Below are 14,084 nucleotides of genomic sequence, written 5' to 3'. Positions count from 1 at the left end.
ATATTTTAAAAGAATATGCATACTAACATAGAATACATTACGTCAATTTTGTTAGCGTCATAATATTACATGTTTTAAGATAATATATAATAATGATAATGATAATAATTTAATCAGCTAATCCAGCTATTATCTAATTATATATCAATATAATTGGATTTATCACCATCATCGATTTAGAATTACATGATAATTACTCCTTATATTTCAAATTAAGTGTTATATGTACAGGCGATAATAATGATATATAACCTTAAAAAGGAAAGTAAATGTAATATTAATTATTTTAATAAGCACAATTTTGTCTACTTACATAATCTTTTATCACTATGAAAAAAGTTTTTCATTATTATTATCAAATGGAATATGAATTTAAAAAATAAGATAGTAATTTTTTTCTAGAACAATTAAAATAATTTAATAGGCAGCATTATATATTCCGTAACCATTTCTCTGACCGCATTTATGATCAAAATCTCAAAATCAAATTACATTATCCTAATTTTAATAAGTATATGAAATAAAAAAATAAAAATAAATGAAATAAATATATGACGAAGTGAAAGAAAAGCAAAACAAAGATGAACAGAGTGGAATGAAGACTGAAGAGAAAGAGTGAAGTCGTGAATCCTCGTTTCCCCCGAAGTTTCAGGCTTTAACCCCTTTCGTCACTCTTAATCGGAATCTTTTCGCTCATTCCATTCCCTAACCAGATTTTGGGTAAGTAGAATCCACTTAACTCCATTAACCCCTCGTCGTTTTTACCTTCTTTTACTCTCTTTTTACTGCGTTTTGCTGTAAACAAGAACCCTAGTCTCGCTTCCTGCATCCGCCTAATTCCTCACCGAAGATCGAATCTTTTCCCCACTCTTAAGGCAATCTTCAACCATTCACTGTGAATTCCTCTCTTTTACCGTGTTCTGTGTTGATTGCTTGTTTTTTTTTTTTTTTTAAATTTTGGTTCTCTCCCCCCTTTTACTTTTCTATCGAATGTGTTTGTTCTTTCTATCTAGTTCCAATTGCATTCTGATTTAGTTGGTTGGTTATGTTCGTTTATTTTATTATTTATTTTGCCCCTAATACCGTTGCCATTCTCATTTGGGGTATGAATTTTCTTCAATGGTCGAAGGTATGCGTATCTATATAAATGATTATGCCTATATTATAACTCTTGTTGCAGTTGTAGCTTGCTGGTTGGTGCACCATTCTTTGAATTGATTGATGATGGGGTTAGCAGATTGGTAGCTTATTGGGGGGATATTATTGATGAGTTTGGAGTGGCTGTTTTAGGCATTGTTAGGAACTGATTCTAATTTATTGCATTTCAATTGGGGAAAGGTTTCTTGAGGTCACTGAATGTTTGAAATTAAGCTCTAGTTCTGTACTCTAAACCTAGTTAGGTTGGAAAGACTCTTTTGAGGAGTGCTGCTGTTGTGGTTGTGGATAATATTTAAGTACCATATCTTGCTAATTGTATTGCAGTATGTGTTCTCTTTTAGACATGGTTTATGATAGCACACTATAGTAATCATGTTTTATGAATTATAATCGATGCTGCCAACCCCACCAGCCAGTGAAGGCACAGCAGTTGTTATTCGTCACACTGGGCATGTTCCCCCCACCCCCAAAACAAAAAAACAACATAACACACACATAAAAGGACTGGTTTGCTTTCTATGTAAAGGGAATAATGAATTCAAATTATTCAAAAATTTAGTAGGGGATATCCTATTCATTGTAAATTATTGGGAATTCTGACTTCTTTACTAGATAATTGCTTTTTTCTTTTCCTTTACTATGCTGATACCAGATTTCAGAAACTTGTTATCTTGTGTGATGTAAATTTCAGCTTTTATCAGAAAGAAAAACTTTTCATCAATCTGTTTCTCTTATGCTTATTTATTTTTTATTTTCCTCCCTGATGAATAAGCTGTTAGTAAGGAAGCTGGAAAGTGGTTGAAGTAGATGCCCGACAATGGAGACCATATCCATGATTTTGTCAACTCAACTTGGAGATTTTGTTCTTCTTTAGGTGGTTGGATTTCGGGTTTAATATTGAAACCTTGCAAAAAAGTGGTGAGACAAGACATTTTATTTGGAGAAGTTTTTTGTTTTTTCTTATTTGCTGTCATTTTAAATTACAATTTCATGATGCTTTTTGAATTCAGGTTGGCATAGTATTTACGAGTTCTCTTTCTAGGTTGGCTGACGGAAAGGACAATTGTTATCCTGAGTTCATGGATGAATGTATATATATTAGCTCATCAGATGATGACCTTGAGGAGATAGAAGATCCAAAAAGGAATCTCCCTCAATGGGCTGCTGCTGAAAGGAATTCAGGTGGTTGATCTGTTCTAGATGCTCCCCTTCAATGGAGTTTCTTTATAAATTAGTAAGCACTTTCATGATATAAGTAATAAGTAATGTTGTGTGCAGATTATGGTGGACGGCCAAGGCACGATAGTTTTTCAAGAGGCACAAGTACTTCAGGTGCTAGCTCGTCCAATGTTAATAATACTCATTCCCAAATCAAGCTTCATGCTCAACCTGTATCTAGCAAAAATGGACTGAATCAGAGAGTTGCACGTCGAGAAGAACCTTCATATCATGCACAGAATGGAAACACAAGTCAGTCAACTCAACAGGCTTTCAAGCGGGCTCTTCCTCAAACTGTTCATCCATATACATCAAGGGTTCCACCATCTTCGTCGTTTGCACCTGATAGCAGATTAAGTAACATAAAGGATAACATGAACAATAGTCAGTTTTTCGATACATATAGGAATCGTCCCCATGGAGTAGGACCTAGCACGATGAGCGACAAGGCCTACAACCGTGGCCCATTTATGAGGGGAAGTGATGAAGATCGCTTCATGAATCAAAATGGTGTGATTAGGGTTCTTCCTCCATCTTTGATGCATGGTAAGTCTGTACCTCCACAGTATGCTAGTTCCAGTGAACCTGCATTCCGCTCTGGTGCAGGTGATGAACGGGCTCCTGGAAGTGATGAGAGACTAATTTATGAGGCCATTGTGGAGGTATACACCCTATTTTTTATTGTATGGTTAATTCCGTTGATGTTCTAAGTTGTACGAGCCTCATGTTAAATTCCCTCATATATGATATGTTGCCAAAGTTGACTTCCTAGGAAATTTGTTATAGCCATTCAGACAATGAACTTAAGATTCAGTGTAAGGGGTTGAGGCTTGCTCTTCTTTATTTCTTTGTGGTTTTTGGTGGTAAGAATAAATTTTCTTAAAAGTTTTCTGGATGGAAAATTCAAAATTAAATAAAGTAACATCCTATCATAATATGGATCCCCAAGTCTATAGACAATATGCAAAAAGCACAACTAGCATATATTGGTGTACTTGTAATCATGTCCTAAATCAACATACTTTTTGTGGAAGATCTTTCAAAGAATGTATTTTGTTTCTTGCAGGATCTCAGTCAAAATAGAATAGAAGTTGATGTACCTGAGGGTCACATGTGTGTCTCTCTTCTTAGACATCAGGTATTGTGGCTTGTCTATTTGTAATAAACTTTCAGGGAGCCATTCATTGATATAACTCTACATTGCAGAAAATTGCATTGGCTTGGATGCTTCAGAAGGAAACCAGAAGTTTGCATTGCCTTGGGGGGATTTTGGCTGATGATCAGGTCATCTTTTACGTATTTAATTGATGTTTTTTTTTTCTTTTTTTAATCAATGGCACTGATGATTTTCATCTTATTGCTTTTAACTGAACATCAAACCCTTGTTCTAACAGGGCCTTGGCAAGACAGTTTCAATGATTGCCCTCATCCTAATGCAGAGGTCACTGCAATCAAAATCTAAAACAGACGATGCATGCAATCATAAAACTGAAGCTTTGAATTTGGACGATGAGGATGATCGTGCTACTGTTGATTTGGAAAAGCTTGAAAATAAAGAAGAATCTGATGATGTAAAACCTAGTACAGAACCTAGTAGTTCAACACGAGCACCAAGTAGGAAAAGGCCGGCTGCTGGCACACTTGTTGTTTGCCCTGCAAGTGTTCTTCGACAATGGGCCAGAGAGCTTAAAGAAAAAGTTGTTGAAGAGCAGAGACTTGCTGTTTTGGTTTATCACGGGGGCAGTAGGACAAAGGATCCTACTGAACTTGCAAGATATGATGTGGTCCTCACAACATATGCTATTGTGACTAATGAAGTTCCAAAGCAGCCGTTGGTTGAGGAGGATGATATTGATGAAAAAATGGGGGAAAGATTTGGGATATCCTCTGAATTTTCTGCCAGTAAAAAGAGGAAGCAGTTATTTAATGGAAGTAAGAAAAGTAAAAAGGGTAGAAAGGGATTAGACGAATCTTCAATTGAATCTGCTTCTGGTCCTCTTGCAAAAGTAGGTTGGTTTAGGGTTATTCTAGATGAAGCTCAAACAATAAAGAACCATAGAACTCAGGTAGCTAGAGCTTGCTGCAGTCTTAGGGCCAAAAGGAGGTGGTGCTTATCTGGAACACCTATTCAAAATACAATTGATGATTTGTATAGCTACTTTAGGTTCCTGAAGTATGATCCTTATGCTGTGTATAAATCGTTCTACAATACAATAAAAGTTCCGATATCCAGAAATTCTATCCAAGGGTACAAGAAGCTTCAGGCAGTTCTGAGGGCCATTATGCTTCGCCGTACAAAAGGTACTTTTCCTTTGGTGCATAGATCGTTTGCATGTACTTTTTCCTGGCTATAAGAGTGTCCTATCACTCCTGCTGTTCTTTTAATTAAAATTTGTCAATTAGATATTCTTTCTTAAATTATTTTTATATTTCATGGTTAAGTTTGCCCTTTGGTACTATGACTTCAATTATAATATCAAATTCTTGCATTTGTTAAGGAACTTTGATCGATGGGAAGCCAATAATCAATTTACCTCCTAAAACAATTGAGCTGACTAAGGTGGATTTCTCCACTGAGGAGCGGGCCTTCTATATGCAGTTGGAAGCAGATTCACGTTCCCAATTTAAGGTTTATTTGCTTTATTTGTTTATATCATCGTGGAAAATTTGTAGTGATATGTTTTATAATTATAGGATTCGGTAAGTGTGCTTTTGCTATTGAGATTTTAAATAATGTGCATTGGAGTTTTGCCTTCTTGCAGGTAGAAATTAGATTTAATATAAATTGTAATCTTGGCAGCTTACAGAATAAATTCAACCTTGCGGCCTCTATAACTGAATTTCAATTCTATATTCTTAGTTTTGATATTCAGTTTAGTTGATATTTGATGTTTTGTAGGGAATGATCAATAAAAGAGACTGTAGTCCCCCTAAAGTATTACATATATTGATATGGTCTATTTAGGATATGAAGCAGTAATGACAGTTTGTGATATGAATTTGGTCAAGTACCGAGTACAAAATCCTCTGGTAATTTTATTTATTTAGTTTGATAAAAACAGCCCTTTAGTGCACTAATGCCACTAAACAAAGATAACAATTAGGAAATTGAAACATTATTAATTTAAGCAACAAATTTTAAGATTGTTCACTAATTAACAACTAGATGCCTGATTGAGTCTAAAATATTTTCTTAAGATCTACTAAGATATGTTTCAAATATTCTAAGACATATTGAGCATATTCGCAGATATTTTCTAGACATTGCAACAGATTCGTTAGTGTGTGGTGCTATTTGGACCTATCTACTTGGCTTCTTTGAATCAGGGAAATAATTTGTAGGATTGGCTAGAGTGTGATTTAGCTTTTATTTAGTTAGATTTCATTGCTGTTACGGCTAAGTACTGCATCAGTTTTAAATCAATGACATATACCTTGCAGGCCTATGCTGCTGCTGGCACGGTGAATCAAAACTATGCAAATATTCTTTTAATGCTTTTGCGTCTTCGTCAAGCTTGTGATCACCCACGTCTTGTTAAAGATTATTATTCTGATCCTCTTGGGAAATCCTCTGTGGAAATGGCAAACTCACTTCCAAAGGAGATGTTGATTAATCTGTTTAATAGTTTGGAAACGACCTTTGCTATATGCTGTACTTGTGAGGTCAGTTAATTTCTAACGTGATGTATTCAGACATTTGTTTTCTTTGTTGTTAATATGAGCTCTAAAAACTTGATGGAATAAATCCTTTTATTATAACATGGAAGTTTAATTCTATGTATGGTATCTTTAATGTATTTTGGTGAAAAATTATAGTATCTAATAGGTAAACTTACAATGTTAAGTTAAACTGCTGCTGAGAAAATACACAAGTATGTGCCTACGCTTGACAGTGGTCAAAACTTGGATTGTCACATATTGTCAATGTTGTTATAGAATTGCATGGTTAGCACACTCCCAAGCACGTTGCAGGAGTGGATAAATGGAAGAAAATGAGTGACTAGATGGAGATAGATCGCATACCACGGGGGAATGTAGTTGACTAGTTGTGAGCTTTCACTTAAAACACAAATGTTTCCCATCTCAGTTTTAATAATAAAAAAGAGAATATGGGGGGATGCTGTACGGTATAATGTCCAAACCCATCACTTTCAAGTGAGTGTGTTGCTGATCTAACCAATTTTTTCTTCTTTAATCTCCTGAAGCTTACAGTTCTAACCATGCTTATGGATATTTGTTTTTTAGGAAAATTTCTATTCTGATGCTATGATCTATTGGTTAATTAATTTGTTCACTAATCACTGGTTGATATTTTAGATTTTGATTTCTCAGTTTATCCGTCTAGGCATATAGCTGTATAGTAAACCAATAGCAATACGTTGTTGGTATGGGTTTGGTTGATTCGTACTGTGTTTTCAACAGGATCCACCTGAAGACGCAGTTGTTACAATGTGTGGCCATGTCTTCTGTTATCAATGTGTATCAGATTACTTGAATGGTGATGATAATACATGCCCTGCTCGTGGTTGTAAAGCAGCACTTGCAGAAGATGTTGTTTTCTCCAAAGCTACTTTGAGGAGTTGCTTGGCTGATGAACTTGGTGGTAGTAATTCCATAAAAGCGCATGATTTTGATCATTCACTAGTGCAGCAGAGTGAGTACAGTTCATCTAAAATCAAAGCTGTCCTTGAGATTCTGCATTCAAATTGTAAACTGAATAGTCGTAGCTCTGGTTTACTAAATTCTGGTGGAAGCCATAGAGGTTCGCCATCTGATGATGATTCATATATTGAAGATTGCGACTCAGATGTTAGGATTATGAAAAACACAAGAAAATATTCAGACTCCACAACTGTAGGACCAATAAAAGCTATAGTTTTTTCCCAATGGACTAGCATGTTGGACTTGGTTGAGGCATCATTGCAACAATCCTGTATGAAATATAGGAGACTTGATGGGCGGATGTCTCTGATTGCTAGGGACAGATCTGTTAAAGATTTCAATACTGATCCCGAGGTTTGATCTTCTGTTTTCCCTGACATTATTAATGCTGATAATGGTTTTATGCACAATTATAAATATATAGAAAGTAGTAAGAGGACCTGTTTGGTGGTAGCTGAAGTAATATGAAATTTAATCTTTGTTTATCATTCTTTCGCTTGATTTTATTTGGGAATCAGTGTGCATTGCTATCACTTCTTGATATTGCATTATTTACTATTCCAGTGCATTTAACCTGATAGTCTGTTGGTGTCTGCAACTGAAATTCCTTCCAGGTAACTGTTATGCTGATGTCACTAAAAGCAGGAAATCTTGGTTTGAATATGGTTGCTGCATGCCATGTTATTCTTTTGGATCTGTGGTGGAATCCAACAACTGAAGATCAAGCTATTGATCGAGCTCATAGAATTGGACAGACTCGTCCTGTTACTGTGACACGGCTTACTGTAAAAGATACAGTTGAAGACAGAATACTGGCTCTTCAGGTAATGATATCTGTCTATTTATTTTCATTTCATGCGTTAAAACACGGGCATACATTTGGAGTAATTGGATTTAGGGTCACCAAAGTGGGGCTTTGCTGCTTTCGATTATGATCCAACTTTAGTAAGTCCTGATTTTTCTCCCTCCTATATTTTCCCTTTTTAAATTTTAATATTGCTCTCTGTTTCAAATTTTTTAAACAGAATGGTACAAGTTGATTGATGCATTTTTAGGCCAACATTTTTGTATTTGTTTTTATTTATTTATTTTGCTTTTCTCAAGTTGTAAAAAGTAACAGACTAATAAATATTATAACCTGCAACAAGGGCCTAGTAGGGATCAGCATGAGTTATCTTGTGGTCCAAGGGGAAGTTGGTCTCATAAATTCCCATTCCACTTTAATTTGTGTGGTTGCTTGCTTTCATCACAGCATGTGTGTGTGTGTATATCAATGATAAACTGATGTTGTCTTACATTGGAAACTATGGCAGGAAGAGAAGAGGAAAATGGTTGCATCTGCTTTTGGGGAAGAACATGCTGGCAGTTCTGCGACTCGCCTTACAATGGATGATCTGAAATATCTTTTCATGGTGTAGAACTTTTAGATGATCGCTTACCTGTTCCCACCATGCATGGTGAATGGTGATAGCTACCTCAAGATTTTGCTTTTGGAGGGTTAGGTTTGGAGAGAGTTCTGAAGGGATGCATGCATGGCTTCTTTTTTTTGGTGCCTGCTGACATGTGTAGCTCAAGTTGGCTGGTGAGGTTGGTTAATCCAACCGGTAACTTTGTCTATTTTGGAGCCCTTAAAGGGCATTTTTGTCCTCAGAACATCTATGTAGCATAAAGCTGCCTGTAAATATCCTAATTACATTTATTATTATGGAAATGCTACCTTGTATAATTTTATTGTTCAGGTGCACGTTGTACTGTTTGTTATTGCTTCCAATTCTCATTCTAAAACAACAAATTCAAATTAATTAAACATTGAGCAATGCTAGGGGCCAGTAATTTTTGTGATTGTTAGCCATCAACTAGCCATCAATGATGATTTGATGGTGTGAGATTGGTGTGAGATTTCATCCAATGGCTCATTTTTCTCTACTAGTTAAATATTGGCCAAAATTCAACAAAATTGTTGGCCCCTAGACTTTTCCTTAAACATTTTCCTTAATTTGAAATAAGTTTTATAAAAGGGGAAACACGTCATAGCCCAAATTCATTATAATTATATTTAAAAAGAGATCAAGAAGTTATTTGCAATGATTTCAAATTTCATTACTTAGCACCACTCTATAATGAAAGCAAATGGTATCATAAATTAATCTACAACAACATTGTGTCTTATTATGTTGTATTATGTCTCAGCGATATTATTAAACATTAATACTTGCATCATTTTTTATTTCTTCATGTATAGTCTTTTTAGTTTTTTTTTATTATTTGTTGCCTGTCTATTTTTTATTTGATTCACCATCTTGGGGTGTTTTGCTATTTTTTTTCTCACATGCTTAAATAACTGATGAGATTTTACCACCTTGCCTACAACAGGTGTTACGCTAATCTTCTCTCTTATATCTTCGTTTTTTGTTTTGTTCATATGTGTGTGGCTATTTTATCTCTGCCATACTTAATTTATGTCTAATACTTTGATTCACATAATATAGCCACTAGCCAGTCTAATAACAGAGTTTTATAAAATTTTCTTTTATAAGAGGCTAAAGTTTCAATCTACAATTAAATTAAATAATAGTAGAAGACACTAAAATAGGAATAAGATGATAGGAAAAAAGGTAGAAGATATGCACAAATTGATAATAAATCAAAAAAAATTTCATCGTTTATATTATAATATCCAATTTAATACACCTCATATGCTATTAGTCTATTACGAACCCTACAAAACCCTGAACCAAAGTATCTTGGCTAACCAACCTATAGTGTGCAATATTATTGACATTTAGCTTCACCTAGAAAAAGAAAATGACCCCCTAAGCAAGTAAGAAAGTATATTCAACAATTTACATTTACAGGTTAGTGAATAATAAGTATGTTCGGATACTTCAGGCTGGAATTTTCATATATAGCATCAGGAATTTAACATTCTGACCGAATCTATCTATAGCAGATCAGGAGGACATTAACTTATCCAACTAACTAACTATCTTTTTCTAGACTTGTGCAAGAATGACATGAAAACAAAACTAAACCATAAAGGGGACAACCTCATATAATTTGAAAACTCTTGCTTTCACTGCTGGGTATATATGATAGCTCTAGGTGCTAATTTTGCAAAGAGTTTTTTATTAATTAAAAATTTACAATTAAGTGAACAGAGTAATAAAGCATCATCTTAAATATGTACATGCTCCTGCACAGCATATGCATATGATGCTGGCACTGGCTGCATGTCATGGATTGGAAGCTTAATTGATCTTCAGATATTCTCAACTGGAGGAACTGCATCTTAAATTTGTTACAAGTGCTTGGTAGATCAGTAGATCAGTAATCCAAAATTGCAAGTGTTTCTTTTCAATATATATTTTCTGACTTTGTATAGACTCCTAACTTGAGTAAAAGCTTTCCAACTATAGAATACTAAATATTGCTCTTTTTTCCCTTTGGGTATTGGAAATACTATATGCTTTTCCATTAATATTATTAAGATGAAAATTGTTGAATGTTGATCATTGAATTCAAAGAGAGTGAAAAACAAACTAAGGAGAGAAGAAGACAATGACCTAGTAAAACTCCCAGAGCTTTTCCCAATTTGAGTTTGAAAGACTTGTTGTTGCAACAAATAACTTCAATCTATCTAATAAGCTAGGAGAAGGAGGTTATGGACCAGCGGATAAGGTATGTTGGTAAACAATGAATTTCACCATGCCCCAAATCATGAATTTTTCTAGATTGTTCTTTAGGGAACATTGGAAGATGGACAGGAAATAGCAGTGAAAAGGCTTTCAAGATCATCTGGGCAAGGATATGAAGAATTTATGAATGAGGTTATGGTAATCTTGTTAGACTTTTTGGATGTTGTATAGAAGGAGAAGAGAAGATTTTGATTTATGAGTACATGCCAAACAAAAGTCTAGATGCATATATGTTTGGTTAGTTCCTACAAACCATCTCCTCCTTCTTACCTATCAAAGATGTGGTAAGAGGGACAAAAACTGATTTTGTGAATCTCTACAGCTCTTAAATATATATATTTTTTTACATTTTATTAAAGAAATTATAATTCTATTATTTTAATGGCTTGACAGATCAATCAAACCATATACTGAATTGAGAAAAACATCTTGAATTTGGATCCTCTAAATTTGAATTTTCACTTTAGAGAATAAAATGTGATCTTTCACCTTTGAATAATTTCTCTCTCATGTTTTCTTTTGGTCTCACCTATGAAATAAATGGTGAGAGATGATACTTTTGGTCTCATTAATAGAAAGATAATATTTGGTTTGCATAATAAAAAATATAAAGACGGTAGGGATAATTTAAACTGGAAAACAAATTTTAATTTTCAAACCCAAATAAAAAAGTCAAATATATATCTCCATTCCTACTTTATTGGGGTTTATAAGATTTGTTAGTTAAAAACTATTATGAAATAGAGATAATTTAATATCAGAATCTTTGCCTTTGTTTATAGTATTTATATGTGTACTATGATTTTCATAATTTTTTAAGTTTTAAGTCAACCAAATATTTTATTTTCAAGTCTACTTATCCATCCACTTATCTAGTCTAGTTTGATTATCCAAAAATTTAAATAGATATAATTTAAATTAACGATTTAATTTAATTTAACAAAAATAAATGTACTCATTTTATTATATTCATATGATTAATTATGATTAGTATTTTAATTTTCAAAACCAAATAAACATAATCAGAAGAGGAAGAGGTGGTTTCTAATTTTTGTTCAGATTGGTATAATTTCTCTTTACCTCTCTGAAATTCAATTACTTTTACCATTTTTGTTGAAAAAGAAGTTATAATAACTTGATTTGGGAAGGAATTATTTAGATACACTTGATGACAAAATGCTGAAGCAAATAGCAGTTTAAGTTTGGTTCATTAACTGTTCTCTATAGCTGAAATGTTGAAACTACAATTCAATGCTTGGTAGCTAGTCAATGTCATTGGTGGTGCTTCAGAATAAAAAGATATTCATTAGGAATCTTTTTAACCACAGCTCATGTCTCCTTTTTGGGAAACATATTTTCTAATGCATCCAAGTTAATTGAGACATATGTTTATAATGTTGTTACTTTAAAAAAAAATCTATCATGCTTGTGAATTTAGTTGGATTGTCAAGCTTACTAGTTCTGCTTTAAAAATTGTATTAAGTTCTTAAATTTCACATCTAGTCTAACAATTGATATTTTATTACTCAAACATTTCATTAAAAAATTTTACTTTAATATATTCTTTACTGATGATTAAAACATGCAACTATTTGACACTCATTAAATAAAATAATTTTTTTATTTCTAATTTATAATTTTAGGTCGTCATGTGCTTTTAGTGCTTATTATGGTTTAGCTGATATGATACTATTTTTTTTACAAGCCTAATTTCAATATTTTATTTGAATTAGTCAGTCTGAATTATGAAGAGATTGAGAGCTACTAAAATGAAGCATTAAAATGTGCATTGGAATGGAGAACATGTAAGTACTTGTGTCATTTGACATCTACTACTGTATTTTAAATTCTGATTTTGAAGATAAAAATAATTCCAATAATATTGAAATGCTATTTCTCCGTTTATTATTATGGTCATATCCTTGTGTATATTATCATTATGTAAATTCTGATCATTTCCTATGTTTAAAGTACAAGCCAATTAAGTTTGGCAGATTTAGTTTATTCCCACCATTCTTAGAGTGAATGATCATTTTACAATGTTAAGTATTTTGCCTATAAAAATTATATTGAGGTGCATTCTATATAACTAGTAGCTTAATATTTACAAATTACAAATGTGCATACAAGAAGGAGGAAAGCTTTGTTTTTAGCCTGGTTGAATATATCATCTAACTTTCTTTTATTTTATCTGTTTTTTTTTTCTCTTCTTTTTCAATTCACAAATGAGATATAGTTATGGATAAAAATGTCTATTAAAACATTATGCTTTCTAACTTCTAATACTTTGGTGCATTTGTATGTGCTTCTATAATAGAAAAATATCAAGAAAGAAAAAAAAATTAAAATAAATACGTAATTTTTTTTTCTGAAACTATCTTCGTAATTAGTTTGTTCTGTGTAATTGTTTTTTGTTTTAACTTCTTGGCTAAAACCCTTTTGAAAAAATTGTGTTTGTTGAATAAATCTTCTAACTTTCAACTCTAGGTTGAAAAAAAAAATATATACATTATGGTCTTGAGCTGGTGGATTTCTATATTCTAGGATGTATTTTTTAAGAAGTATGTGTTTGGAAAATCAACTATCAACTAGAGTCTAGAGTCATAAACAACTAAATGTAAGATTGGTATATATAATTTGGTATAATAGCAAATCAAATTAAACTCTAATCAAATTTAAATTAAAATAATACTATCAAAATCAATTTTTTCAGTTTTAAGATTGGTATATATAATTTTTTTTATTCTAATTAACAAGAATAAAAACACAATTATTTTTGGATGAATTTTGGATATGTTAAGAAATTATTTAGTATACAATTTTATAATTTTAGATGTGTTCATTAATATATACAACAACACAATTGAACATTAGCCTAACAGTAGTGACGATCACATTTGCTTTATGACAAACAACGTCTTCTTTTTCTTTGAGTACATGAAAATTTTTATATTTTATTAATTTTGTGTGGCTCAAAAGCGTATTCAAAAACTTCATTCCAGGAGTTTACTATAGAAGAAGTGCTATATTATATATTCAGTTGTTCCCAAAACCAAAGCAGCAAAAGAGAATCAAATTCGTTTGTTATTATTTGTGTTTAAAACCAATATTTATGTTAAGAAAATATACTTGATAAATTTTGGATATGTATTAAAAATATTTTATATGTTATCTTATTATTTTGGATGTGTTAAAAATTTATTTATGTAAAAAAATATAAATAAAGAATTAAACGAATTTTAAATATGTATAAAAAGTATTTTGTGTATTGTCTTATTATTATTTTAGATGTGTTATAAATATATATAAAATAATAAAAAAATACAAAGAAAATAATCACACGAGACATAC

The 14,084-nt window shown here is 32.4% G+C and overlaps 1 protein-coding gene across 7 annotated transcripts; it reads left to right on the top strand.

The window, feature by feature from the left end:
- Positions 1 to 536: 536 nt before the first annotated feature.
- LOC112712275 (helicase-like transcription factor CHR28) lies at positions 537 to 8,776 on the top strand. Of its 7 annotated transcripts, none has more exons than XM_072203591.1 (13): positions 537 to 720; positions 1,931 to 2,076; positions 2,201 to 2,340; positions 2,437 to 3,038; positions 3,443 to 3,514; positions 3,583 to 3,660; positions 3,771 to 4,677; positions 4,875 to 5,005; positions 5,818 to 6,039; positions 6,799 to 7,030; positions 7,172 to 7,392; positions 7,653 to 7,862; positions 8,352 to 8,776. In XM_072203591.1, the coding sequence occupies exons 3-13, from the start codon at positions 2,238 to 2,240 to the stop codon at positions 8,454 to 8,456; spliced, it is 2,883 nt and encodes a 960-aa protein (XP_072059692.1). In that variant the 5' UTR covers positions 537 to 720; positions 1,931 to 2,076; positions 2,201 to 2,237; the 3' UTR covers positions 8,457 to 8,776. The 7 variants fall into 7 exon arrangements, with proteins under 7 accessions (XP_072059692.1, XP_025620899.1, XP_025620895.1 ...); XM_025765112.3 differs by having other exon boundaries at positions 569 to 720; positions 2,169 to 2,340; XM_072203590.1 differs by having other exon boundaries at positions 573 to 720; positions 1,938 to 2,076; positions 2,169 to 2,340.
- Positions 8,777 to 14,084: the final 5,308 nt, after the last annotated feature.

This window comes from Arachis hypogaea, chromosome 9, assembly GCF_003086295.3.
Source record: "Arachis hypogaea cultivar Tifrunner chromosome 9, arahy.Tifrunner.gnm2.J5K5, whole genome shotgun sequence".
NCBI classification, from domain to species: domain Eukaryota; kingdom Viridiplantae; phylum Streptophyta; class Magnoliopsida; order Fabales; family Fabaceae; genus Arachis; species Arachis hypogaea.
This window is presented reverse-complemented; position numbering and strand designations above follow the sequence as displayed.

Coding starts and splice junctions, on each gene's coding strand:
- LOC112712275 (XM_025765110.3), top strand. CDS start 1,966: ATGCCCGACAATGGAGACCATATCCATGATTTTGTCAACTCAACTTGG. Junction 3,515..3,582: donor TCTCTCTTCTTAGACATCAG/GTATTGTGGCTT, acceptor TCTACATTGCAG/AAAATTGCATTGGCTTGGAT. Junction 5,006..5,817: donor ATTCACGTTCCCAATTTAAG/GTTTATTTGCTT, acceptor TATACCTTGCAG/GCCTATGCTGCTGCTGGCAC.